At 51.8% G+C, this 26,054-nt stretch overlaps 1 protein-coding gene across 2 annotated transcripts; it reads right to left on the bottom strand.

Annotated features, from left to right (window-relative positions):
• cdc27 (cell division cycle 27) lies at window positions 1-26,054 on the bottom strand. 2 transcript variants are annotated; one of them, XM_083930586.1, is made up of 20 exons: window positions 25,938-26,054; window positions 22,421-22,496; window positions 21,095-21,242; window positions 18,878-19,003; window positions 17,995-18,092; window positions 17,608-17,750; window positions 16,624-16,844; window positions 15,651-15,756; window positions 15,215-15,324; window positions 14,078-14,177; window positions 13,152-13,332; window positions 12,217-12,389; window positions 11,638-11,790; window positions 10,573-10,653; window positions 10,350-10,477; window positions 9,950-10,067; window positions 8,969-9,097; window positions 7,950-8,024; window positions 5,227-5,365; window positions 1-288 (listed from the first exon to the last, which is right to left on the bottom strand). In XM_083930586.1, the coding sequence occupies exons 1-20, from the start codon at window positions 25,962-25,964 to the stop codon at window positions 197-199; spliced, it is 2,424 nt and encodes an 807-aa protein (XP_083786712.1). In that variant the 5' UTR covers window positions 25,965-26,054; the 3' UTR covers window positions 1-196. The 2 variants fall into 2 exon arrangements, with proteins under 2 accessions (XP_083786712.1, XP_083786713.1); XM_083930587.1 differs by having other exon boundaries at window positions 5,236-5,365.

Below are 26,054 nucleotides of genomic sequence, written 5' to 3'. Positions count from 1 at the left end.
CGGGGTTTACATGTTTTTATTGATTTATTTCCGTAACGATGATAAAAAGAACATAAAAAACAGCTGTGATGAGGACGAGCAGGGGGCGGGGCTTCAGGGCAGCAGCAGTCTGTTTCAGCCAATCAGAGGAGATCTGTGTCACAGTGTTGCCTAGCAACAGCTTCTCCTCGACCGGCTCCAGCAGGAAGGGGCGGGGTTAGAGGACGTCATCGCTCTCCGCCGTGTGCAGCTGCGTGTCGTCGGCGTCCGTCATGATGCTGCTTTCCTGACTGTCGTCCACCTCCGCAGCTAGACAGGTGGAGAGAGAGAGACAGGTCAGAGAGAGAGACAGGTGGAGAGAGAGAGAGACAGGTTAGAGAGAGAGAGACAGGTGGAGAGAGAGAGACAGGTTAGAGAGAGACAGACAGGTTAGAGAGAGAGAGACAGGTTAGACACAGGTGGACAGAGAGAGACAGGTCAGAGAGAGAGACAGGTCAGAGAGAGAGACAGGTCAGAGAGAGACAGGTTAGAGAGAGAGAGACAGGTGGAGAGAGAGAGACAGGTCAGAGAGAGACAGGTGGAGAGAGAGAGACAGGTTAGAGAGAGAGAGACAGGTTAGAGAGAGAGACAGGTGGAGAGAGAGAGACAGGTTAGAGAGAGAGAGACAGGTTAGAGAGAGAGAGACAGGTTAGACACAGGTGGACAGAGAGAGACAGGTCAGAGAGAGAGACAGGTCAGAGAGAGACAGGTTAGAGAGAGAGACAGGTGGAGAGAGAGAGACAGGTCAGAGAGAGACAGGTCAGAGAGAGACAGGTCAGAGAGAGACAGGTTAGAGAGAGAGACAGGTGGAGAGAGAGAGACAGGTGGAGAGAGAGAGACAGGTTAGAGAGAGACAGGTGGAGAGAGAGAGACAGGTCAGAGAGAGAGAGACAGGTTAGACACAGGTGGAGAGAGAGAGAGACCGGTCAGAGAGAGACAGACAGGTTAGACACAGGTGGAGAGAGAGAGAGACCGGTCAGAGAGAGAGACAGGTCAGAGAGAGAGACAGGTTAGAGAGAGAGAGACAGGTGGAGAGAGAGACAGGTGGAGAGAGAGACAGGTGGAGAGAGAGAGACAGGTCAGAGAGAGACAGGTTAGAGAGAGAGACAGGTGGAGAGAGAGAGACAGGTCAGAGAGAGACAGGTGGAGAGAGAGAGACAGGTCAGAGAGAGAGACAGGTGGAGAGAGAGAGACAGGTGGAGAGAGAGAGACAGGTCAGAGAGAGAGACAGGTGGAGAGAGAGAGACAGGTGGAGAGAGAGAGACAGGTCAGAGAGAGAGACAGGTCAGAGAGAGAGAGACAGGTCAGAGAGAGAGAGACAGGTCAGAGAGAGAGACAGGTTAGAGAGAGAGAGACAGGTGGAGAGAGAGAGACAGGTGGAGAGAGAGAGAGACAGGTTAGAGAGAGAGAGAGACAGGTTAGAGAGAGAGACAGGTCAGAGAGAGAGACAGATCAGAGAGAGAGACAGGTCAGAGAGAGAGACAGGTTAGAGAGAGAGACAGGTCAGAGAGAGAGAGACAGGTCAGAGAGAGAGAGACAGGTCAGAGAGAGAGAGACAGGTCAGAGAGAGAGACAGGTCAGAGAGAGAGAGACAGGTTAGAGAGAGAGAGACAGGTGGAGAGAGAGAGACAGGTCAGAGAGAGAGAGACAGGTTAGAGAGAGAGACAGGTTAGAGAGAGAGAGACAGGTTAGAGAGAGAGAGACAGGTGGAGAGAGAGAGACAGGTCAGAGAGAGAGAGACAGGTTAGAGAGAGAGAGAGACAGGTTAGAGAGAGAGAGACAGGTTAGAGAGAGAGAGACAGGTGGAGAGAGAGAGACAGGTCAGAGAGAGACAGGTTAGAGAGAGAGACAGGTTAGAGAGAGACAGGTGGAGAGAGAGAGACAGGTGGAGAGAGAGAGACAGGTCAGAGAGAGACAGGTTAGAGAGAGAGACAGGTGGAGAGAGAGAGACAGGTCAGAGAGAGAGAGACAGGTCAGAGAGAGAGACAGGTGGAGAGAGAGAGACAGGTCAGAGAGAGAGAGACAGGTTAGAGAGAGAGACAAGTTAGAGAGAGAGAGATAGGTGGAGAGAGAGAGACAGGTCAGAGAGAGAGAGACAGGTCAGAGAGAGAGAGACAGGTTAGAGAGAGAGACAGGTCAGAGAGAGAGAGACAGGTCAGAGAGAGAGAGACAGGTCAGAGAGAGAGACAGGTCAGAGAGAGAGAGACAGGTGGAGAGAGAGAGACAGGTCAGAGAGAAAGAGACAGGTTAGAGAGAGAGACAAGTTAGAGAGAGAGAGATAGGTGGAGAGAGAGAGACAGGTCAGAGAGAGAGAGACAGGTCAGAGAGAGAGAGACAGGTTAGAGAGAGAGACAGGTCAGAGAGAGAGAGACAGGTCAGAGAGAGAGAGACAGGTCAGAGAGAGAGACAGGTCAGAGAGAGAGAGACAGGTGGAGAGAGAGAGACAGGTCAGAGAGAGAGAGACAGGTTAGAGAGAGAGACAAGTTAGAGAGAGAGAGATAGGTGGAGAGAGAGAGACAGGTCAGAGAGAGAGAGACAGGTCAGAGAGAGAGACAGGTTAGAGAGAGAGACAGGTGGAGAGAGAGAGACAGGTCAGAGAGAGAGAGACAGGTTAGAGAGAGAGACAAGTTAGAGAGAGAGAGATAGGTGGAGAGAGAGAGACAGGTCAGAGAGAGAGAGACAGGTCAGAGAGAGAGAGACAGGTTAGAGAGAGAGACAGGTCAGAGAGAGAGAGACAGGTCAGAGAGAGAGAGACAGGTCAGAGAGAGAGACAGGTCAGAGAGAGAGAGACAGGTCAGAGAGAGAGAGACAGGTCAGAGAGAGAGAGACAGGTTAGAGAGAGAGAGGTCAGAGAGAGCGAGAGAGAGACAGGTTAGAGAGAGAGAGACAGGTTAGAGAGAGAGAGACAGGTCAGAGAGAGAGACAGGTGGAGAGAGAGAGAGACAGGTTAGAGAGAGAGAGACAGGTTAGAGACAGGTGGAGAGAGAGAGACAGGTTAAAGAGAGAGAGAGACAGGTCAGAGAGAGAGAGAGAGACAGGTTAGAGACAGGTGGAGAGAGAGAGACAGGTTAGAGAGAGAGAGACAGGTCAGAGAGAGAGACAGGTGGAGAGAGAGAGAGAGAGAGACAGGTTAGAGAGAGAGAGACAGGTCAGAGAGAGAGAGAGACAGGTTAGAGAGAGAGAGACAGGTCAGAGAGAGAGACAGGTGGAGAGAGAAAGAGAGACAGGTTAGAGAGAGAGAGACAGGTCAGAGAGAGAGAGAGACAGGTTAGAGACAGGTGGAGAGAGAGAGACAGGTTAGAGAGAGAGAGAGAGACAGGTGGAGAGAGAGACAGGTGGAGAGAGAGAGAGACAGGTTAGAAAGAGAGAGACAGGTCAGAGAGAGAGACAGGTGGAGAGAGAGAGAGACAGGTTAGAGAGAGAGAGACAGGTCAGAGAGAGAGAGAGACAGGTTAGAGACAGGTGGAGAGAGAGAGACAGGTTAGAGAGAGAGAGAGAGACAGGTGGAGAGAGAGACAGGTGGAGAGAGAGAGAGAGAGAGACAGGTTAGAGAGAGAGAGACAGGTCAGAGAGAGAGAGAGACAGGTTAGAAAGAGAGAGACAGGTCAGAGAGAGAGACAGGTGGAGAGAGAGAGAGAGAGAGACAGGTTAGAGAGAGAGAGACAGGTCAGAGAGAGAGAGAGACAGGTTAGAGAGAGAGAGACAGGTCAGAGAGAGAGACAGGTGGAGAGAGAGAGAGAGACAGGTTAGAGAGAGAGAGACAGGTCAGAGAGAGAGAGAGACAGGTTAGAGACAGGTGGAGAGAGAGAGACAGGTTAGAGAGAGAGAGAGAGACAGGTGGAGAGAGAGACAGGTGGAGAGAGAGAGAGACAGGTTAGAGACAGGTGGAGAGAGAGAGACAGGTTAGAGAGAGAGAGAGAGACAGGTGGAGAGAGAGACAGGTGGAGAGAGAGAGAGACAGGTTAGAAAGAGAGAGACAGGTCAGAGAGAGAGACAGGTGGAGAGAGAGAGAGAGAGAGACAGGTTAGAGAGAGAGAGACAGGTCAGAGAGAGAGAGAGACAGGTTAGAGACAGGTGGAGAGAGAGAGACAGGTTAGAGAGAGAGAGAGAGAGACAGGTGGAGAGAGAGACAGGTGGAGAGAGAGAGAGACAGGTTAGAAAGAGAGAGACAGGTCAGAGAGAGAGACAGGTGGAGAGAGAGAGAGAGAGAGAGAGACAGGTTAGAGAGAGAGAGACAGGTCAGAGAGAGAGAGAGACAGGTTAGAGAGAGAGAGACAGGTCAGAGAGAGAGACAGGTGGAGAGAGAGAGAGAGACAGGTTAGAGAGAGAGAGACAGGTCAGAGAGAGAGAGAGACAGGTTAGAGACAGGTGGAGAGAGAGAGACAGGTTAGAGAGAGAGAGAGACACCTGACAGACAGACAGACAGACAGACAGACAGTTAGACAGACAGACAGACAGACAGACAGACAGACAGGTGAACGCCTGCCACAGGAGAAGAGACGACCTGCACAACAACACCTGACATGATTTCCTCCACATGAGTTGACCTGCACACTGATATGCTGCTTATTATTGTTATCATCATTATTATTATTATTGTTGTTGTTGTTATTGTTATCATCATTATTATTATTATTATTATTATTGTTGTTATTGTTATCATCATCATTATTATTATTATTGTTGTTGTTATTGTTATCATCATCATTATTATTATTGTTATTATTATCATCATCATCATTATTGTTACTTTTTTCTGTAATTCTGTACGCTTTGGCAATATTGTGAACCACAGTCATGCCAATAAAGCTTGTTGAAATTGAAAATTGAGAGACAGGTCAGAGAGAGAGAGAGACAGGTTAGAGACAGGTGGAGAGAGAGAGACAGGTTAGAGAGAGAGAGAGACAGGTGGAGAGAGAGACAGGTGGAGAGAGAGAGACAGGTTAGACAGAGGTCAGAGAGAGAGACATGTTAGAGAGAGAGAGAGAGACAGGTGGAGAGAGAGACAGGTGGAGAGAGAGAGACAGGTTAGACAGAGGTCAGAGAGAGAGACATGTTAGAGAGAGAGAGACAGGTTAGAGAGGGGTTAGAGACAGACAGGTGAGGGGCAGACAGGTGAGGGACAGACAGGTGAGGGGCAGACAGGTGCAGAGACAGACAGGTGGAGACAGGTGAGAGACAGACAGGTGAGGGGCAGACAGCGGTTACCTGTCTCACCTTCGTCCTCGGGCAGGTATCTCTTGTCGATGGCTTCTTTGATCTGGTTGTTTGCTCCTTTAGGATCCAGATCCATCGCCCAGCTGAAGTTCATCAGGGCCAGGTGGGTCTGCCCCAGCTTCTTATAGACCTGAGAGACAGACAGGTGAGAGACAGACAGGTGAGAGACACACAGGTGGGTCTGCCCCAGCTTCTTATAGACCTGAGAGACAGACAGGTGAGAGACAGACAGGTGAGAGACAGACAGGTCAGAGACACACAGGTGGGTCTGCCCCAGCTTCTTATAGACCTGAGAGACAGACAGGTGAGAGACAGACAGGTGAGAGACACAGGTGAGAGACACACAGGTGAGAGACACACAGGTGGGTCTGCCCCAGCTTCTTATAGACCTGAGAGACAGACAGGTGAGAGACAGACAGGTGAGAGACACACAGGTGGGTCTGCCCCAGCTTCTTATAGACCTGAGAGACAGACAGGTGAGAGACAGACAGGTGAGAGACACACAGGTGGGTCTGCCCCAGCTTCTTATAGACCTGAGAGACAGACAGGTGAGAGACAGACAGGTGAGAGACAGACAGGTGAGAGACACACAGGTGGGTCTGCCCCAGCTTCTTATAGACCTGAGAGACAGACAGGTGAGAGACACACAGGTGAGAGACACACAGGTGGGTCTGCCCCAGCTTCTTATAGACCTGAGAGACAGACAGGTGAGAGACAGACAGGTGAGAGACACACAGGTGGGTCTGCCCCAGCTTCTTATAGACCTGAGAGACAGACAGGTGAGAGACAGACAGGTCAAAGACACACAGGTCAGAGACACACAGGTGGGTCTGCCCCAGCTTCTTATAGACCTGAGAGACAGACAGGTGAGAGACAGACAGGTGAGAGACAGACAGGTGAGAGACACACAGGTGGGTCTGCCCCAGCTTCTTATAGACCTGAGAGACAGACAGGTGAGAGACAGACAGGTGAGAGACACACAGGTGGGTCTGCCCCAGCTTCTTATAGACCTGAGAGACAGACAGGTGAGAGACAGACAGGTCAAAGACACACAGGTCAGAGACACACAGGTGGGTCTGCCCCAGCTTCTTATAGACCTGAGAGACAGACAGGTGAGAGACAGACAGGTGAGAGACAGACAGGTCAGAGACACACAGGTGGGTCTGCCCCAGCTTCTTATAGACCTGAGAGACAGACAGGTGAGAGACAGACAGGTGAGAGACACACAGGTGGGTCTGCCCCAGCTTCTTATAGACCTGAGAGACAGACAGGTGAGAGACAGACAGGTGAGAGACACACAGGTGGGTCTGCCCCAGCTTCTTATAGACCTGAGAGACAGACAGGTGAGAGACAGACAGGTGAGAGACACACAGGTCAGAGACACACAGGTGGGTCTGCCCCAGCTTCTTATAGACCTGAGAGACAGACAGGTGAGAGACAGACAGGTGAGAGACACACAGGTCAGAGACACACAGGTGGGTCTGCCCCAGCTTCTTATAGACCTGAGAGACAGACAGGTGAGAGACAGACAGGTGAGAGACACACAGGTCAGAGACACACAGGTGGGTCTGCCCCAGCTTCTTATAGACCTGAGAGACAGACAGGTGAGAGACAGACAGGTCAGAGACAGACAGGTGAGAGACACACAGGTGAGAGACAGACAGGTGAGGGTCAAAGGTCAGAGGGTCAAAGGTCAGGGATCAGAGGGTCAAAGGTCAGGGATCAGAGGGTCAAAGGTCAGGGCTCAGAGGGTCAAAGGTCAGGGATCAGAGGGTCAAAGGTCAGGGATCAGAGGGTCAAAGGTCAGGGCTCAGAGGGTCAAAGGTCAGAGGGTCAAAGGTCAGGGATCAGAGGGTCAAAGGTCAGGGATCAGAGGGTCAAAGGTCAGGGATCAGAGGGTCAAAGGTCAGGGATCAGAGGGTCAAAGGTCAGGGATCAGAGGGTCAAAGGATCAGAGGGTCAAAGGTCAGGGATCAGAGGGTCAAAGGTCAGGGATCAGAGGGTCAAAGGTCAGGGCTCAGAGAGTCAAAGGATCAGAGGGTCAAAGGTCAGGGATCAGAGGGTCAAAAGTCAGAGGGTCAAAGGTCAGAGAGTCAAAGGATCAGAGGGTCAAAGGTCAGAGAGTCAAAGGATCAGAGGGTCAAAGGTCAGGGATCAGAGGGTCAAAGGATCAGAGGGTCAAAGGTCAGGGATCAGAGGGTCAAAGGATCAGAGGGTCAAAGGTCAGGGATCAGAGGGTCAAAGGATCAGAGGGTCAAAGGTCAGGGCTCAGAGAGTCAAAGGATCAGAGGGTCAAAGGTCAGGGATCAGAGGGTCAAAGGATCAGAGGGTCAAAGGTCAGGGATCATAGGGTCAAAGGTCAGGGATCAGAGGGTCAAAGGTCAGGGATCAGAGGGTCAAAGGATCAGAGGGTCAAAGGTCAGGGATCAGAGGGTCAAAGGTCAGGGATCAGAGAGTCAAAGGATCAGAGGGTCAAAGGTCAGGGATCAGAGGGTCAAAGGTCAGGGATCAGAGGGTCAAAGGTCAGGGATCAGAGGGTCAAAGGTCAGGGCTCAGAGGGTCAAAGGTCAGGGCTCAGAGGGTCAAAGGTCAGGGATCAGAGGGTCAAAGGTCAGAGGGTCAAAGGGTCAAAGGTCAGGGATCAGAGGGTCAAAGGTCAGGGGTCAAAGGTCAGGGATCAGAGGGTCAAAGGTCAGGGGTCAAAGGTCAGTTACCTTTCCGATGAGGAAATAAACCAGAGACTCTTTGGGAACGATCTGCTTCAACTCCTCCAACTCTTGAAGAGCTGCCTGCAGAGAGACAGACAGGTGAGAGACAGACAGGTGAGAGAGAGACAGGTGAGTCAGACAGACAGGTGAGAGAGACAGGTGAGAGAGAGACAGGTGAGAGAGAGACAGGTGAGTCAGACAGACAGGTGTGTCAGACAGACAGGTGAGTCAGACAGACAGGTCAGTCAGACAGACAGGTCAGTCAGACAGACAGGTGTGTCAGACAGACAGGTGTGTCAGACAGACAGGTGAGTCAGACAGACAGGTGTGTCAGACAGACAGGTGAGTCAGACAGACAGGTGAGTCAGACAGACAGGTGAGTCAGACAGACAGGTGAGTCAGACAGACAGGTGAGTCAGACAGACCGGTGTGTCAGACAGACAGGTGAGTCAGACAGACAGGTGTGTCAGACAGACAGGTGTGTCAGACAGACAGGTCAGTCAGACAGACAGGTGTGTCAGACAGACAGGTGAGTCAGACAGACCGGTGTGTCAGACAGACAGGTGAGTCAGACAGACAGGTGTGTCAGACAGACCGGTGTGTCAGACAGACAGGTCAGTCAGTCAGTCAGACAGACAGGTGAGTCAGACAGACAGGTGAGTCAGACAGTCAGACAGACAGGTGAGTCAGACAGACAGGTGAGTCAGACAGACCGGTGTGTCAGACAGACCGGTGTGTCAGACAGACAGGTGAGTCAGACAGACAGGTGAGTCAGACAGACAGGTGAGTCAGACAGACCGGTGTGTCAGACAGACCGGTGTGTCAGACAGACAGGTGAGTCAGACAGACAGGTGAGTCAGACAGACAGGTGAGTCAGACAGACAGGTGAGTCAGACAGACCGGTGTGTCAGACAGACAGGTGAGTCAGACAGACAGGTGAGTCAGACAGACAGGTGTGTCAGACAGACAGGTGTGTCAGACAGACAGGTGTGTCAGACAGACAGGTGAGTCAGACAGACAGGTACCTTGTACTTGTCGTTGGCGAACAAAATGGACGCTCGGTGAAACTTGCAGAGTGGATTTTTGGGGTCGATCCCGATCGCTCTGTTCAGGGTTTCTAACGCTGCATCAGACTTCTTTAAGGCGTGCTGCACCTACACACACACACACACACACACACACACACACAGGTACAGACACACACACCAGAGACACACACACACACACCAGAGACACACACACACACACACCAGAGACACACACACACACACACACCAGAGACACACACACACACACACACACCAGAGACACACACACACACACACACACACCAGAGACACACACACACACACACACACACACACACACACCAGAGACACACACACACCAGAGACACACACACACACACCAGAGACACACACACACACACCAGAGACACACACACACACACCAGAGACACACACACACACCAGAGACACACACACACACACACCAGAGACACACACACACACACACACCAGAGACACACACACACACACACCAGAGACACAGAGACAGACAGACAGTTTAATAGCAGAAGACTGATGCTAAATGCTAACAGAGCAGCTGTTGTGGATGGAGGATGCTAAATGCTAACAGAGCAGCTGTTGTGGATGGAGGATGCTAAATGCTAACAGAGCAGCTGATGTGGATGGAGGATGCTAAATGCTAACAGAGCAGCTGTTGTGGATGGAGGATGCTAAATGCTAACAGAGCAGCTGTTGTGGATGCTAAATGCTAACAGAGCAGCTGTTGTGGATGCTAAATGCTAACAGAGCAGCTGTTGTGGATGGAGGATGCTAAATGCTAACAGAGCAGCTGTTGTGGATGGAGGATGCTAAATGCTAACAGAGCAGCTGTTGTGGATGGAGGATGCTAAATGCTAACAGAGCAGCTGTTGTGGATGGAGGATGCTAAATGCTAACAGAGCAGCTGTTGTGGATGGAGGATGCTAAATGCTAACGTACCACTCCGATGTGGCAGAGCAGCACGGAGCTCTGAGGGTTGATGCTCAACGCTTTTTTAAAGTGGATTTCTGCCAAGTTGAACTTCTCCTGTTTGTAGTAAATCATCCCCAGACCGTACCTGCGCACACACACACACACACACACACACACACACACACACACACACACACACACACACACACACACACACACACACACACACACACACACACACACACACACACACACACACACACACACACACACACACACACACACACACACACACACACACACACACACACACACACACACACACACACACACACACACACACACACACACACACACACACACACTTACTTTAGAAAAGAGTGTTTTGATTGTTGCTGAGTGTAAGGCGGTCACCGTGGTTACATACCAGGCGTTGTAGTGTCTGTTGTTGACTCTGATGGCGTTTCTGAAGCAGGCGAGCGCTCGGTCCAACTCCTCGGTCAGAACAAACTCGTGACCCAGCAGAGTGTAGGCGTAGGCGAAGCCCGGGTCCACCTGAGAGACAGACAGTCAGACAGACAGGTCAGACAGAAACAGACAGGGCAGGTGGTCTTTCCTAAGTTACCTTAGTAACCGTGGTAACGGCTCACCTGGATGGCTCTCTGGAAGAACTTGATGGCGATGTCGTGCTCCCTCTGCAGACTGAAGCAGTTTCCTGCTACACACCAGGCCTGCAGACAGACAGGTGACCAGAGAGACAGACGGGTGACCAGAGAGACAGACGGGTGATCAGAGAGACAGACGGGTGATCAGAGAGACAGACGGGTGATCAGAGAGACAGACGGGTGACCAGAGAGACAGACGGGTGACCAGAGAGACAGACGGGTGACCAGAGAGACAGACGGGTGATCAGAGAGACAGACGGGTGACCAGAGAGACAGACGGGTGACCAGAGAGACAGACGGGTGACCAGAGAGACAGACGGGTGACCAGAGAGACAGACGGGTGATCAGAGAGACAGACGGGTGATCAGAGAGACAGACGGGTGGCCAGAGAGACAGACGGGTGGCCAGAGAGACAGACGGGTGGCCAGAGAGACAGACGGGTGACCAGAGAGACAGACGGGTGATCAGAGAGACAGACAGACAGACGGGTGACCAGAGAGACAGACGGGTGACCAGAGAGACAGACGGGTGATCAGAGAGACAGACGGGTGATCAGAGAGACAGACGGGTGATCAGAGAGACAGACGGGTGACCAGAGAGACAGACGGGTGATCAGAGAGACAGACGGGTGACCAGAGAGACAGACGGGTGATCAGAGAGACAGACGGGTGAGTGTTCTTGTGGTTCTACCTACAGGTGTGCAGCTGTTCTACCTAAAGGTGTGCAGCGGTTCTACCTACAGGTGTGCAGCGGTTCTACCTACAGGTGTGCAGCGGTTCTACCTACAGGTGTGCAGCGGTTCTACCTACAGGTGTGCAGCGGTTCTACCTACAGGTGTGCAGCGGTTCTACCTAAAGGTGTGCAGCGGTTCTACCTACAGGTGTGCAGCGGTTCTACCTAAAGGTGTGCAGCGGTTCTACCTACAGGTGTGCAGCGGTTCTACCTAAAGGTGTGCAGCGGTTCTACCTAAAGGCAGCGGTTCTACCTAAAGGCAGCGGTTCTACCTACAGGTGTGCAGCGGTTCTACCTAAAGGTGTGCAGCGGTTCTACCTCGGGGCAGTTCTTGTCCATGTCCGTCAGGTCTTTGGACAGAGCGGACAGAGCCACGTCTTTCTGCAGGTGCCACAGCGTGGTCGAATAAATCTCCATCCCCTCGACTCTGTACGACTCGATCCTCCGCACCTCGCTGAACAGACGCTCCGCCTGCACACACGCCATCGTGACATCATCATGACATCATCACGACTCATCGAGCAGAAACACCTGGTGCCTGTGGTGTCAGGTGTGTTACCTGTGGTGTCAGGTGTGTGTGGTGTCAGGTGTGTGTGGTGTCAGGTGTGTGTGTTGACAGGTGTGTGTGGTGTCAGATGTGTTACCTGTGGTGTCAGGTGTGTTACCTGTGGTGTCAGGTGTGTTACCTGTGGTGTCAGGTGTGTTACCTGTGGTGTCAGGTGTGTGTGGTGTCAGGTGTGTTACCTGTGGTGTCAGGTGTGTGTGGTGTCAGGTGTGTTACCTGTGGTGTCAGGTGTGTGTGTGGTGTCAGGTGTGTGTGGTGTCAGATGTGTGTGGTGTCAGGTGTGTGTGGTGTCAGGTGTGTGTGTGTGTGTGTGTGTGTGTGTGTTGTGTTACCTGTGTGTACTCGGCCAGCTCAAAGTAGGCCCTGCCGATGTGTGTGAGGACCCAGCCCGTGTTGTAGTGCTGTGGAGGGAGGGAGGTCAGGATGTTGATGGCGTCTCTGCAGCTGTAGGAGCACAGCGCCTGGTAACCACGGCCCAGTTCCCGTAGCAACGACATCACACTGTCTGTGTACACACATAAAGATAAAGACGCATTTATTAAGACACATTTATGAAGATAAAGACGCATTTATGAAGATAAAGACACATTTATGAAGATAAAGACACATTTATAAACGATCAGTTCACGTCAAACTTCACATATTCAACAACTACCGCCACGGTACGCTCACATTACACTGAACTGCAGGACTGTATCAGCAGTAGCATCAGTAGCAGTAGCAGCATTAGCGTCATCAGTAGCAGTAGCAGCATTAGCCTCATCAGTAGCAGTAGCAGCATTAGCCTCATCAGTAGCAGTAGCAGCATTAGCCTCATCAGTAGCAGTAGCAGCATTAGCATCATCAGTAGCAGTGGCAGCATTAGCCTCATCAGTAGCAGTAGCAGCATTAGCCTCATCAGTAGCAGTAGCAGCATTAGCATCATCAGTAGCAGTAGCAGCATTAGCATCATCAGTAGCAGTAGCAGCATTAGCATCATCAGTAGCAGTAGCAGCATTAGCCTCATCAGTAGCAGTAGCAGCAGTAGCATCATCAGTAGCAGCATTAGCATCATCAGTAGCAGTAGCAGCATTAGCATCATCAGTAGCAGTGGCAGCATTAGCCTCATCAGTAGCAGTAGCAGCATTAGCCTCATCAGTAGCAGTAGCAGCATTAGCATCATCAGTAGCAGTAGCAGCATTAGCATCATCAGTAGCAGTAGCAGCATTAGCCTCATCAGTAGCAGTAGCAGCATTAGCCTCAGTATCAGTAGCATCATGAGTAGTACCTGCAGCGGCCCTCTGGTACAGTGGGATCTTGGTGTCGGGCAGACTCAGACCGGGGTCCAGTCTCAGGATGTCCAGACTCTCGTTCAGGTTGCTGCTGTTTGACGTCTTTGCTGATTTACATTTAGTTTTCCTGTTTGGGATCTTTGTGGGAAACTTCATCTTTAGCTTCTTACTGTTCTCCTGCACACACACACACACACACGCGCACACACACACACACACACACACACACACACACACACACACACACACACGGGCACACACACACACACACACACACACACACACGCACACGCGCACACACAGGCGCACACACACACACGCGGAACCACACACACGGGCACACACACACGGGGGCACACACACGGGGGCACACACACACGGGGGCACACACACACGGGGGCACACACACACGGGGGCACACACACACGGGGGCACACACACACGGGGGCACACACACACGGGGGCACACACACACGGGGGCACACACACACGGGGGCACACACACAGGGGCACACACACACACACACAGGGACACACACACACACACAGAGAGTTAGCGGGCTGTACTGTAGCATGACTGTAGAAATACTGTAGTATGACTGTAGTGTAACTGTAGTATGACTGTAGTGTTACTGTAGTACGACTGTAGTATGACTGTAGTGTGACTGTAGTATGACTGTAGTGTGACTGTAGTATGACTGTAGTGTGACTGTAGCATGACTGTAGTGTAACTGTAGTATGGCTGTAGTACGGCTGTACCGTTACTGTAGTAATACTGTAGTATGACTGTAATAATACTGTAGCATGACTGTAGTAATACTGTAGTACGGCTGTACCGTTACTGTAGTAATACTGTAGTATGACTGTAGTATGACTGTAGTAATACTGTAGTATGACTGTAGTACGGCTGTAGTTCCAGTACCTTGGCAGTGGAGCTGGCACTAGTAAACAGTCTGGAGCTTCTTCGGGGCTGAACGTTTGGAGGACCAGACATACTGGGACTGAGGACCTGAGGGGAGCCACTGACAGACACACAGACAGGTGGTCAGACAGACAGGGACACTGAGAGACAGACAGGTCAGCCTCAGGTGAGACAGACAGCTGAAGCTCCGCCCCCTCACAGGTAAAGGTTATACTCCATCAGCTGTTCTTCTCATGAACTGTCAAAGAGTTCAAACCTGTGATTGATCGCATCTTAAAGTTAGGGAGGGGCGGAGCTCTGTGATTGGTTGCTATAGTTACCTGGTGTGAGGGGCTGAGCGCTGTGATTGGTTGCTATAGTTACCTGGTGTGAGGGGCGGAGCTCTGTGATTGGTTGCTATAGTTACCTGGTGTGAGGGGCGGAGCGCTGTGATTGGTTGCTATAGTTACCTGGTGTGAGGGGCTGAGCGCTGTGATTGGTTGCTATAGTTACCTGGTGTGAGGGGCGGAGCTCTGTGATTGGTTGCTATAGTTACCTGGTGTGAGGGGCGGAGCGCTGTGATTGGTTGCTATAGTTACCTGGTGTGAGGGGCTGAGCGCTGTGATTGGTTGCTATAGTTACCTGGTGTGAGGGGCTGAGCGCTGTGATTGGTTGCTATAGTTACCTGGTGTGAGGGGCGGAGCTCTGTGATTGGTTGCTATAGTTACCTGGTGTGAGGGGCGGAGCTCTGTGATTGGTTGCTATAGTTACCTGGTGTGAGGGGCGGAGCGCTGTGATTGGTTGCTATAGTTACCTGGTGTGAGGGGCGGAGCGCTGTGATTGGTTGCTATAGTTACCTGGTGTGAGGGGCGGAGCTCTGTGATTGGTTGCTATAGTTACCTGGTGTGAGGGGCGGAGCCCTGTGATTGGTTGCTATAGTTACCTGGTGTGAGGGGCGGAGCGCTGTGATTGGTTGCTATAGTTACCTGGTGTGAGGGGCGGAGCCCTGTGATTGGTTGCTATAGTTACCTGGTGTGAGGGGCGGAGCGCTGTGATTGGTTGCTATAGTTACCTGGTGTGAGGGGCGGAGCCCTGTGATTGGTTGCTATAGTTACCTGGTGTGAGGGGCGGAGCGCTGTGATTGGTTGCTATAGTTACCTGGTGTGAGGGGCGGAGCTCTGTGATTGGTTGAAGGGGATGGGGAGAACATCTCTGCTGTTGCCGCTCTGACTGAAGACAGATTTAGACTGACTGATCCTGGAGACAGACTGAGAGACAGACAGGTGAGAGAGAGGGAGACAGGTGAGAGACAGACAGGTGAGAGAGAGACAGACAGGTGAGAGAGAGGGAGACAGGTGAGAGAGAGGGAGACAGGTGAGAGAGAGGGAGACAGGTAAGAGAGAGGGAGACAGGTGAGAGAGAGACAGGTGAGAGAGAGACAGGTGAGAGAGAGAGAGACAGGTGAGAGACAGACAGACAGGTGAGAGAGGGAGACAGGTGAGAGACGGACAAGCGAGAGAGAGACAGGTGAGAGAGAGACAGGTGAGGGAGAGACAGGTGAGACAGTGACGGTGTCTCCTCATGGACTCTCTACCTTCTTGCTCGGGGCGGTGGATTGTGTTTCCATGGTCGGTGAATAGTTCTGTAGATATGTGGGGTCTCCAGGGCTGGGCTCCAGGGGCAGGGGCAGGATCCCGAAGCTACACACACACACACACTTACTTACTTACTTACTTAGGTGTTGTTTCACATGAACAGGTGTTGTTTCACATGTTGTTTCACGTGTACAGGTGTTGTTTCACATGTACAGGTGTTTCACGTGTACAGGTGTTGTTTCACGTGTACAGGTGTTGTTTCATGTGTACAGGTGTTGTTTTCGGTGTTGTTTCACATGTACAGGTGTTTCACATGTACAGGTGTTGTTTCACGTGTACAGGTGTTGTTTCACATGTACAGGTGTTTCACATGTACAGGTGTTGTTTCACATGTACAGGTGTTGTTTCACGTGTACAGGTGTTGTTTCACGTGTACAGGTGTTGTTTCACGTGTACAGGTGTTGTTTCACATGTACAGGTGTTGTTTCACATGTACAGGTGTTGTTTCACGTGTACAGGTGTTGTTTCACGTGTACAGGTGTTGTTTCACATGTACAGGTGTTGTTTTCGGTGTTGTTTCACATGTACAGGTGTTGTTTCACGTGTACAGGTGTTGTTTCACGTGTACAGGTGTTGTTTCACATGTACAGGTGTTGTTTCACGTGTACAGGTGTTGTTTCACGTGTACAGGTGTTGTTTCACGTGTACAGGTGTTGTTTCAGGTGTTGTTTCACATGTACAGGTGTTGTTTCAGGTGTTGTTTCACATGTACAGGTGTTGTTTCACGTGTACAGGTGTTGTTTCACGTGTACAGGTGTTGTTTCACGTGTACAGGTGTTGTTTCACGTGTACAGGTGTTGTTTCACATGTACAGGTGTTGTTTCACATGTACAGGTGTTGTTTCACGTGTACAGGTGTTGTTTCACGTGTACAGGTGTTGTTTCACGTGTACAGGTGTTGTTGAAAACGTACCTGGGCGTCAGTGGACTGAGCGCAGCAGGTCCTCCAAGTAAACTCCGCCCACTCTTGGCCTTGTTCTGTTTAGCCAATAAGGTCCCAGCTGACGCCATGGAAACCGTGTTACCCAATAGGGAGCCCGTCTCCGGGGAGATGAGGGAGGAGTCGATGTAGGAAACCGACAAATCAGACGTCAGCTTTCCATTGGAGGATTCTAGATTCAGACGGTTCAGCTCCTGACCAGGAAACAGGAAACAGGAAACAGGAAACGGACGATTATCAGGAGACTGACCTTAAACTGTGTGTGTTTGTGTGTGTGTCTCTGTGAGGTGTGTGTGTGTGAGTCTGTGTGTGTGACTGTGTGTGTGTGTGTGTGTGTGTGTGTGAGGTGTGTGTGTCTCTGTGAGGTGTGTGTGTGTGAGTCTGTGTGTGTGACTGTGTGTGTGTGTGTGTGTGTGTGTGTGAGGTGTGTGTGTATGTGTGTGGTGTGTGTCTCTGTGAGGTGTGTGTGTCTCTGTGAGGTGTGTGTGTGTATGTGTCTCTGTGAGGTGTGTGTGTGTGTGTGTCTCTGTGAGGTGTGTGTGTGTATGTGTCTCTGTGAGGTGTGTGTGTGTGTGTCTCTGTGAGGTGTGTGTGTCTCTGTGAGGTGTGTGTGTGTATGTGTCTCTGTGAGGTGTGTGTGTGTGTGTGTCTCTGTGAGGTGTGTGTGTATGTGTCTCTGTGAGGTGTGTGTCTCTGTGAGGTGTGTGTGTGTATGTGTCTCTGTGAGGTGTGTGTGTGTATGTGTCTCTGTGAGGTGTGTGTGTGTATGTGTCTCTGTGAGGTGTGTGTGTGTGTGTGTGTGTGAGTCTGTGTGTGTGACTGTGTGTGTGTGAGGTGTGTGTGTCTGTGTGTGAGGTGTGTCTATGTGTGTTTGTGTGTGTGTGTGTGTGTGTGGTGTGTGTCTCTGTGTGTGTGTCTGAGTGTGAGGTGTGTCTGTGTGTGTGTGTGTGTACGTACCAGTGTGTCCTGGGGCGTCTCCATGAGGGCGGTGTCCAGGCGGTGGGAGGGGTTCTGGGCGGGGCTGACGGGCTGAGGGGGCGGAGCTATAGAGGCCTGTAACGAGGACAACCTGAAGACCTGGTCTGGGTCCGGCTTCTCCCCTGGAACACACCAGAACATGCAGCGGTTACCATGGAGACGCACTCCCCTGCTCAGGGTGTGTGTGAGTGAGTGAGTGAGTGTGTGAGTGTGTGACTCTGTCTGTCTGTTCGTGTGTGTGTCTGTTCGTGTGTGTGTGTGTGAGAGTGTGTCTGTGTGAGAGTGTGTGTGTGTGTGTCTGTGTGTGTGTGTGTGTCTGTGTGTGTGTGTGAGAGTGTGTGTGTGTGTGTGTGTCTGTGTTGTTACCTAGGTGACAGAGGTTCTGGAAAGGCGACCACAGGAACGGGTTGAGGGTTAAACTCCTCTGGAAACACTCGGCCCCTTTGGCAACACGATCTGTCTTACTGCAGAGAGAGAGACAGACAGGTCAGAGAGACGGGTCAGACAGACGGGTCAGACAGACAGACAGACAGACAGGTCAGAGAGACGGGTCAGACAGACGGGTCAGAGAGACAGGTCAGACAGACGGGTCAGAGAGACAGACAGACGGGTCAGACAGACAGACAGACGGGTCAGAGAGACGGGTCAGACAGACGGGTCAGAGAGACAGACAGACGGGTCAGACAGACGGGTCAGAGAGACAGACAGACGGGTCAGACAGACAGGCAGTCAGATGGGTCAGAAGGGCAGACAGACAGGTCAGACAGACGGGCAGACAGACGGGTCAGACAGACGAGTCAGAGAGACAGACAGACGGGTCAGACAGACAGGCAGTCAGGCGGGTCAGAAGGGCAGACAGACAGACAGACAGACGGGTCAGAGAGACAGACAGACGGGTCAGACAGACGGGTCAGACAGACGGGTCAGACAGACGGGTCAGACAGACAGACGGGTCAGACAGACAGACGGGTCAGTCAGACAGACAGGTCAGACAGGCAGACAGACAGACAGGTCAGACAGGCAGACAGACAGACAGACAGACAGACAGGTCAGACAGGCAGTCAGACAGGCAGACAGACAGGTCAGACAGACAGACAGACAGACAGACAGACAGACAGACAGGTCAGACAGGCAGTCAGACAGGCAGACAGACAGGTCAGACAGACAGACAGACAGGCAGTCAGAAGGGCAGACAGACTGACAGACGGGTCAGACAGGCAGACAGACAGGCAGACAGACAGGTCCTCACCAGTAAATGTGTCCCAGCAGCGACAGCGTGAAGGAGGCGGAGTCTCCGAACTCTGTGATGATGTCATCCTGATTCTTCTGTTTGTTCAGGATTCCACCAATCAGGACCTGCTCCCCTTCAGCCAGCCTGAGAGACAGACAGGTGAGAGACAGACAGGTGAGAGACAGACAGGTGAGAGACAGACGGGTCAGAGACAGACAGGTGAGAGACAGACAGGTGAGAGACAGACGGGTCAGAGACAGGTGAGAGACAGACAGGTGAGAGGCAGACAGGTGAGAGACAGACAGGTGAGAGACAGACAGGTGAGAGACAGACAGGTGAGAGACAGACGGGTCAGAGACAGGTGAGAGACAGACAGGTGAGAGGCAGACAGGTGAGAGACAGACAGGTGAGAGACAGACGGGTCAGAGACAGGTGAGAGACAGGTGAGAGACAGACAGGTGAGAGACAGACGGGTGAGAGACAGACGGGTGAGAGACAGACGGGTGAGAGACAAGTCAGAGACAGGTGAGAGACAGACAGGTGAGAGAAAGACAGACAGGTGAGAGACAGACAGGTGAGAGACAGACGGGTCAGAGACAGGTGAGAGACAGGTGAGAGACAGACAGGTGAGAGACAGACAGGTGAGAGACAGACAGGTGAGAGACAGACAGGTGAGAGACAGACGGGTCAGAGACAGGTGAGAGACAGGTGAGAGACAGACAGGTGAGAGACAGACGGGTCAGAGACAGGTGAGAGACAGACAGGTGAGAGAGAGACAGGTGAGAGACAGGTGAGAGACAGACAGGTGAGAGACAGACAGGTGAGAGACAGACAGGTGAGAGACAGGTCAAAGACAGACAGGTGAGAGACAGACAGGTGAGAGACAGACAGGTGAGAGACAGGTGAGAGACAGACAGGTGAGAGACAGACAGGTGAGAGACAGACAGGTGAGAGACAGGTGAGAAACAGGTCAAAGACAGACAGGTGAGAGACAGACAGGTGAGAGACAGACAGGTGAGAGACAGACAGGTGAGAGACAGGTCAGAGACAGACAGGTGAGAGACAGACAGGTGAGAGACAGGTCAGAGACAGACGTGTCAGAGACAGACAGGTGAGAGACAGACGTGTCAGAGACAGACAGGTGAGAGACAGACAGGTGAAAGACAGACGGGTCAGAGACAGGTGAGAGACAGGTAAGAGACAGACAGGTGAGAGAAAGACAGACAGGTGAGAGACAGACAGGTGAGAGACAGACAGGTGAGAGACAGACAGGTGAGAGACAGACGGGTCAGAGACAGGTGAGAGACAGACAGGTGAGAGACAGGTGAGAGACAGACAGGTGAGAGAAAGACAGACAGGTGAGAGACAGACAGGTGAGAGACAGACGGGTCAGAGACAGGTGAGAGACAGACAGGTGAGAGACAGACGGGTCAGAGACAGGTGAGAGACAGACAGGTGAGAGACAGACAGGTGAGAGACAGGTGAGAGACAGACAGGTGAGAGACAGGTGAGAGACAGACAGGTGAGAGACAGACAGGTGAGAGACAGGTCAAAGACAGACAGGTGAGAGACAGACAGGTGAGAGACAGACAGGTGAGAGACAGGTCAAAGACAGACAGGTGAGAGACAGACAGGTGAGAGACAGACAGGTGAGAGACAGGTCAGAGACAGACAGGTGAGAGACAGACAGGTGAGAGACAGGTCAGAGACAGACGTGTCAGAGACAGACAGGTGAGAGACAGACAGGTGAGAGAAAGACAGACAGGTGAGAGACAGACAGGTGAAAGACAGACAGGTGAGAGAAAGACAGACAGGTGAGAGAAAGACAGACAGGTGAGAGACAGACAGGTGAGAGACAGACAGGTGAGAGACAGACATGTCAGAGACAGGTCAGAGACAGACAGGTGAGAGACAGACAGGTGAGAGACAGACAGGAAATGGGGAGAGAAGTCGAACCCGCGGCCTTGGCCTCGAGGACCTTGTGTGTCTGTCTGTCTGTCTGTCTGTCTGTGTGTGTGTGTGTGTGTGTGTGTGTGTGTCTGTGTGTCTGTCTGTGTGTGTGTGTGTGTGTGTGTGTCTGTGTGTGTGTGTCTGTCTGTGTGTGTGTGTGTGTCTGTGTGTGTGTGTGTGTCTGTGTGTGTGTGTGTGTGTGTGTGTGTGTGTGTGTCTGTGTGTGTGTGTGTGTGTGTGTGTGTGTGTGTGTGTGTGTGTGTGTGTGTGTGTGTGTGTGCTTACTTGCTGAGTTCCACGCAGCACTTTGCCAGCAGGAATCGAACCTGCGGTGTTGAGCAGCTGTGGGCCTTCAGCAGCCGGTACGCTTTGTACGGTTTCCCCGAGCGGTAATAACATGTGGCCAACAGGTAGAGAGCCTCCTCTGAGCGCACTGAGAGACAGACAGGTGAGAGACAGACAGGTGAGAGACAGACAGGTCAACATCCTCTGAGCGCACTGAGAGACAGACAGGTGAGAGACAGACAGGTCAACATCCTCTGAGCGCACTGAGAGACAGACAGGTGAGAGACAGACAGGTCAACATCCTCTGAGCGCACTGAGAGACAGACAGGTGAGAGACAGACAGGTCAACATCCTCTGAGCGCACTGAGAGACAGACAGGTGAGAGACAGACAGGTCAACATCCTCTGAGCGCACTGAGAGACAGACAGGTGAGAGACAGACAGGTCAACATCCTCTGAGCGCACTGAGAGACAGACAGGTGAGAGACAGACAGGTCAACATCCTCTGAGCGCACTGAGAGACAGACAGGTGAGAGACAGACAGACAGGTGAGAGACAGACAGGTCAACATCCTCTGAGCGCACTGAGAGACAGACAGGTGAGAGACAGACAGGTCAACATCCTCTGAGCGCACTGAGAGACAGACAGGTGAGAGACAGACAGGTGAGAGACAGACAGGTGAGAGACAGACAGACAGGTGAGAGACAGACAGACAAGTGAGAGTGAGGTAGGTGAGAGACAGACAGACAGGTGAGAGTGAGGTAGGTGAGAGACAGACAGGTGAGAGACAGACAGACAGACAGGTGAGAGACAGACAGACAGACAGGTGAGAGACAGACAGGTGAGAGACAGACAGGTGAGAGACAGACAGACAGGTGAGAGACAGACAGACAGGTGAGAGAAAGACAGACAGACAGGTGAGAGACAGACAGGTGAGAGACAGACAGACAGGTGAGAGACAGACAGGTGAGAGACAGACAGACAGGTGAGAGACAGACAGGTGAGAGACGGACAGGTGAGAGACAGATAGACAGGTGAGAGACAGACAGACAGACAGGTGAGAGACAGACAGACAGGTGAGAGTGAGGTAGGTGAGACAGACAGGTGAGAGACAGACAGATGGGTGAGAGACAGACGGATAGGTGAGAGACAGACAGACAGGTGAGAGACAGACAGGTGAGAGACAGACAGGTGTGAGACAGACAGATAGGTGAGAGACAGACAGACAGGTGAAAGACAGACAGACAGGTGAGAGACAGACAGACAGGTGAGAGACAGACAGACAGGTGAGAGACAGACAGACAGGTGAGAGACAGACAGGTGTTACCTTCAGCGTAGAGTCTCTCAGCGAGGAAAACAGCGTCCAGGTAGGCGTAGTGATTCAGAGCCTGCCACACCGCAGCCTGAGCACAGAGAGACAGACAGGTTACACCACAGACACCAACTAGTCCTGACAGACACTAACTAGTCCTGACAGTCACTAACTAGTCCTGACAGTCACTAACTAGTCCTGACAGTCACTAACTAGTCCTGACAGTCACTAACTAGTCCTGACAGACACTAACTAGTCCTGACAGTCACTAACTAGTCCTGACAGACACTAACTAGTCCTGACAGTCACTAACTAGTCCTGACAGTCACTAACTAGTCCTGACAGACTGCACTAACTAGTCCTGACAGACACTAGCTAGTCCTGACAGTCATCACTAACTAGTCCTGACAGTCGCTAACTAGTCCTGACAGACGCTAACTAGTCCTGACAGACGCTAACTAGTCCTGACAGACACTAACTAGTCCTGACAGTCACTAACTAGTCCTGACAGTCACTAACTAGTCCTGACAGACACTAACTAGTCCTGACAGACACTAACTAGTCCTGACAGTCGCTAACTAGTCCTGACAGACGCTAACTAGTCCTGACAGACACTAACTAGTCCTGACAGACGCTAACTAGTCCTGACAGACACTAACTAGTCCTGACAGACACTAACTAGTCCTGACAGACGCTAACTAGTCCTGACAGACACTAACTAGTCCTGACAGACACTAACTAGTCCTGACAGACACTAACTAGTCCTGACAGACGCTAACTAGTCCTGACAGACACTAACTAGTCCTGACAGACACTAACTAGTCCTGACAGACGCTAACTAGTCCTGACAGACACTAACTAGTCCTGACAGACACTAACTAGTCCTGACAGACACTAACTAGTCCTGACAGACACTAGCTAGTCCTGACAGTCACTAACTAGTCCTGACAGTCACTAACTATTCTTGACAGTCACTAACTAGTCCTGACAGACGCTAACTAGTCCTGACAGTCACTAACTAGTCCTGACAGACGCTAACTAGTCCTGACAGACGCTAACTAGTCCTGACAGTCACTAACTAGTCCTGACAGACTGCACTAACTAGTCCTGACAGACTGCACTAACTAGTCCTGATAGTCACTAACTAGTCCTGACAGACACTAACTAGTCCTGACAGACACTAGCTAGTCCTGACAGACTGCACTAACTAGTCCTGACAGACTGCACTAACTAGTCCTGACAGTCACTAACTAGTCCTGACAGACACTAGCTAGTCCTGACAGACTGCACTAACTAGTCCTGACAGACTGCACTAACTAGTCCTGACAGACTGCACTAACTAGTCCTGACAGACTGCACTAACTAGTCCTGACAGTCACTAGCTAGTCCTGACAGTCACTAACTAGTCCTGACAGTCACTAACTAGTCCTGACAGTCACTAACTAGTCCTGACAGTCACTAACTAGTCCTGACAGACACCACTAACTGGTCCTGACAGACTAACTAGTCCTGACAGACATCACTAACTAGTCCTGACAGACATCACTAACTAGTCCTGACAGACACTAACTATTCCTGACAGTCACTAACTAGTCCTGACAGTCACTAACTGGTCCTGACACTCACTAACTAGTCCTGACAGACATCACTAGCTAGTCCTGACAGACACTAACTATTCCTGACAGTCACTAACTAGTCCTGACAGTCACTAACTGGTCCTGACAGTCACTAACTAGTCCTGACAGTCACTAACTAGTCCTGACAGTCACTAACTAGTCCTGACAGACTGCACTAACTAGTCCTGACAGACTGCACTAACTAGTCCTGACAGACACTAACTAGTCCTGACAGACACTAACTAGTCCTGACAGTCACTAACTAGTCCTGACAGACACTAACTAGTCCTGACAGTCACTAACTAGTCCTGACAGACGCTAACTAGTCCTGACAGACGCTAACTAGTCCTGACAGACACTAACTAGTCCTGACAGACGCTAACTAGTCCTGACAGACACTAACTAGTCCTGACAGACACTAACTAGTCCTGACAGTCACTAACTAGTCCTGACAGTCACTAACTAGTCCTGACAGTCACTAACTAGTCCTGACAGACACTAACTAGTCCTGACAGTCACTAACTAGTCCTGACAGACACTAACTAGTCCTGACAGTCACTAACTAGTCCTGACAGTCACTAACTAGTCCTGACAGTCACTAACTAGTCCTGACAGACACACACAAACAAACACACACACGCACAGACACACGCACACAGACACACACGCACGCACACACACATTGACACACACACAGACACACACACGCACGCACAGACACACGCACACAGACACACACGCACGCACACACACATTGACACACGCACAGACACACACACACACACACACAGAGACACACACACACACACACACACACACACACACACACGCACACAGACACACACGCACGCACACACACACACACACACACACACAGAGACACACGCACAGACACACACACACACACACATTATAAATACCCATGCTAGCTAACCAGCTGATGGCTGTTACATGTTCGCCGGCAGCTAGCTGCTGTTAGCATTAGCATTAACCGTGAGAAGCTAACCGGTGGCTGTTTCGCTGTAACTCTTTCAGTCGCGTCATAAACTCCGTTTTTATTCACGGACACGTTTAAAAACGTCCCCGTTTGAACTTTACACGCGAGTTTCTGACGGAAGCAGCAGCTGAACGTTAGCTTCGCTGTTAGCCTGTTAGCCGCTAACACCGCTGTTAGCATGAGCGCTAATGGAACCAGAGTCCCTCTGAGGTCCGAGTGACTGTGTTTCTCCGCTGCTACACAAACACACACCTGGGCAACAGCCTGGACCGGGCCCCTGCGGGTCCCTGCGGGGGTCCGGCTCACACGGGTCCGGTCTGTGTGTCTGTGTTTATGCAGAATGTGAACTTTAATGAGTGTTTCCTGCGCCGCTGCCGGTAACTCTGCCCCGGCACAACAGACCGGACCCTCCGCACCGGGACACCGGCAGCAGACTCGGGTGCGGGTTTATCTCCGAACCAAAACTCGACTTCTGTCTTCGGTCGAAGCCGAAGTGACGAGTGAAGTCCACAAAAGCACAGCATGTCACAGTAACTCTCCCGCTCCGGTGATCCGGTGAGCGGCAGCCCCGTTACCGTCAAAGTGACAGATTTACACGGAGGTTTGGTGAAGCCGAGGCGGTCTGAGCAGCAGCGGAGCTGACGGTAGCAGACGGACCGGGGCTGTGTTAAAGTGTAACCGGCCATCAGATGAGACGGACCGGACCCTCTGCACCGTGACGGCCGGGCTTCAGCACCACTAGCGCGGATAACACGGACACCAGGGGCCGGCGCTGCCGCGGGCCTGTGGCGGGCACAGGAGCTCCACACCGCGGACTGAAGCCGCCGCTGAGGCCGAACTCAGAAGCGGCTGAAGCCTCGTAAATAGCCGTTAATCCTCGGCTCCGGCCCGTGACACCGGAGCTCAGGTGTGTGTTTACCTGGACAGGTTCCTGCAGCACCGTCATCTTCTGTTGCTTTCTTCACTTCGGTCTCCAACCGGAGCTGCGGCCGAACATTTGAACACACCGACCGTTACCAGCCGAAGCGTGCCGAGC

This window comes from Echiichthys vipera (assembly GCF_963691815.1).
Source record: "Echiichthys vipera genome assembly, chromosome: 17".
NCBI lineage: Eukaryota > Metazoa > Chordata > Actinopteri > Perciformes > Trachinidae > Echiichthys > Echiichthys vipera.
Note: the sequence above shows the minus strand (reverse complement) of the source record. Positions and strands in the feature narration are given on the sequence as shown.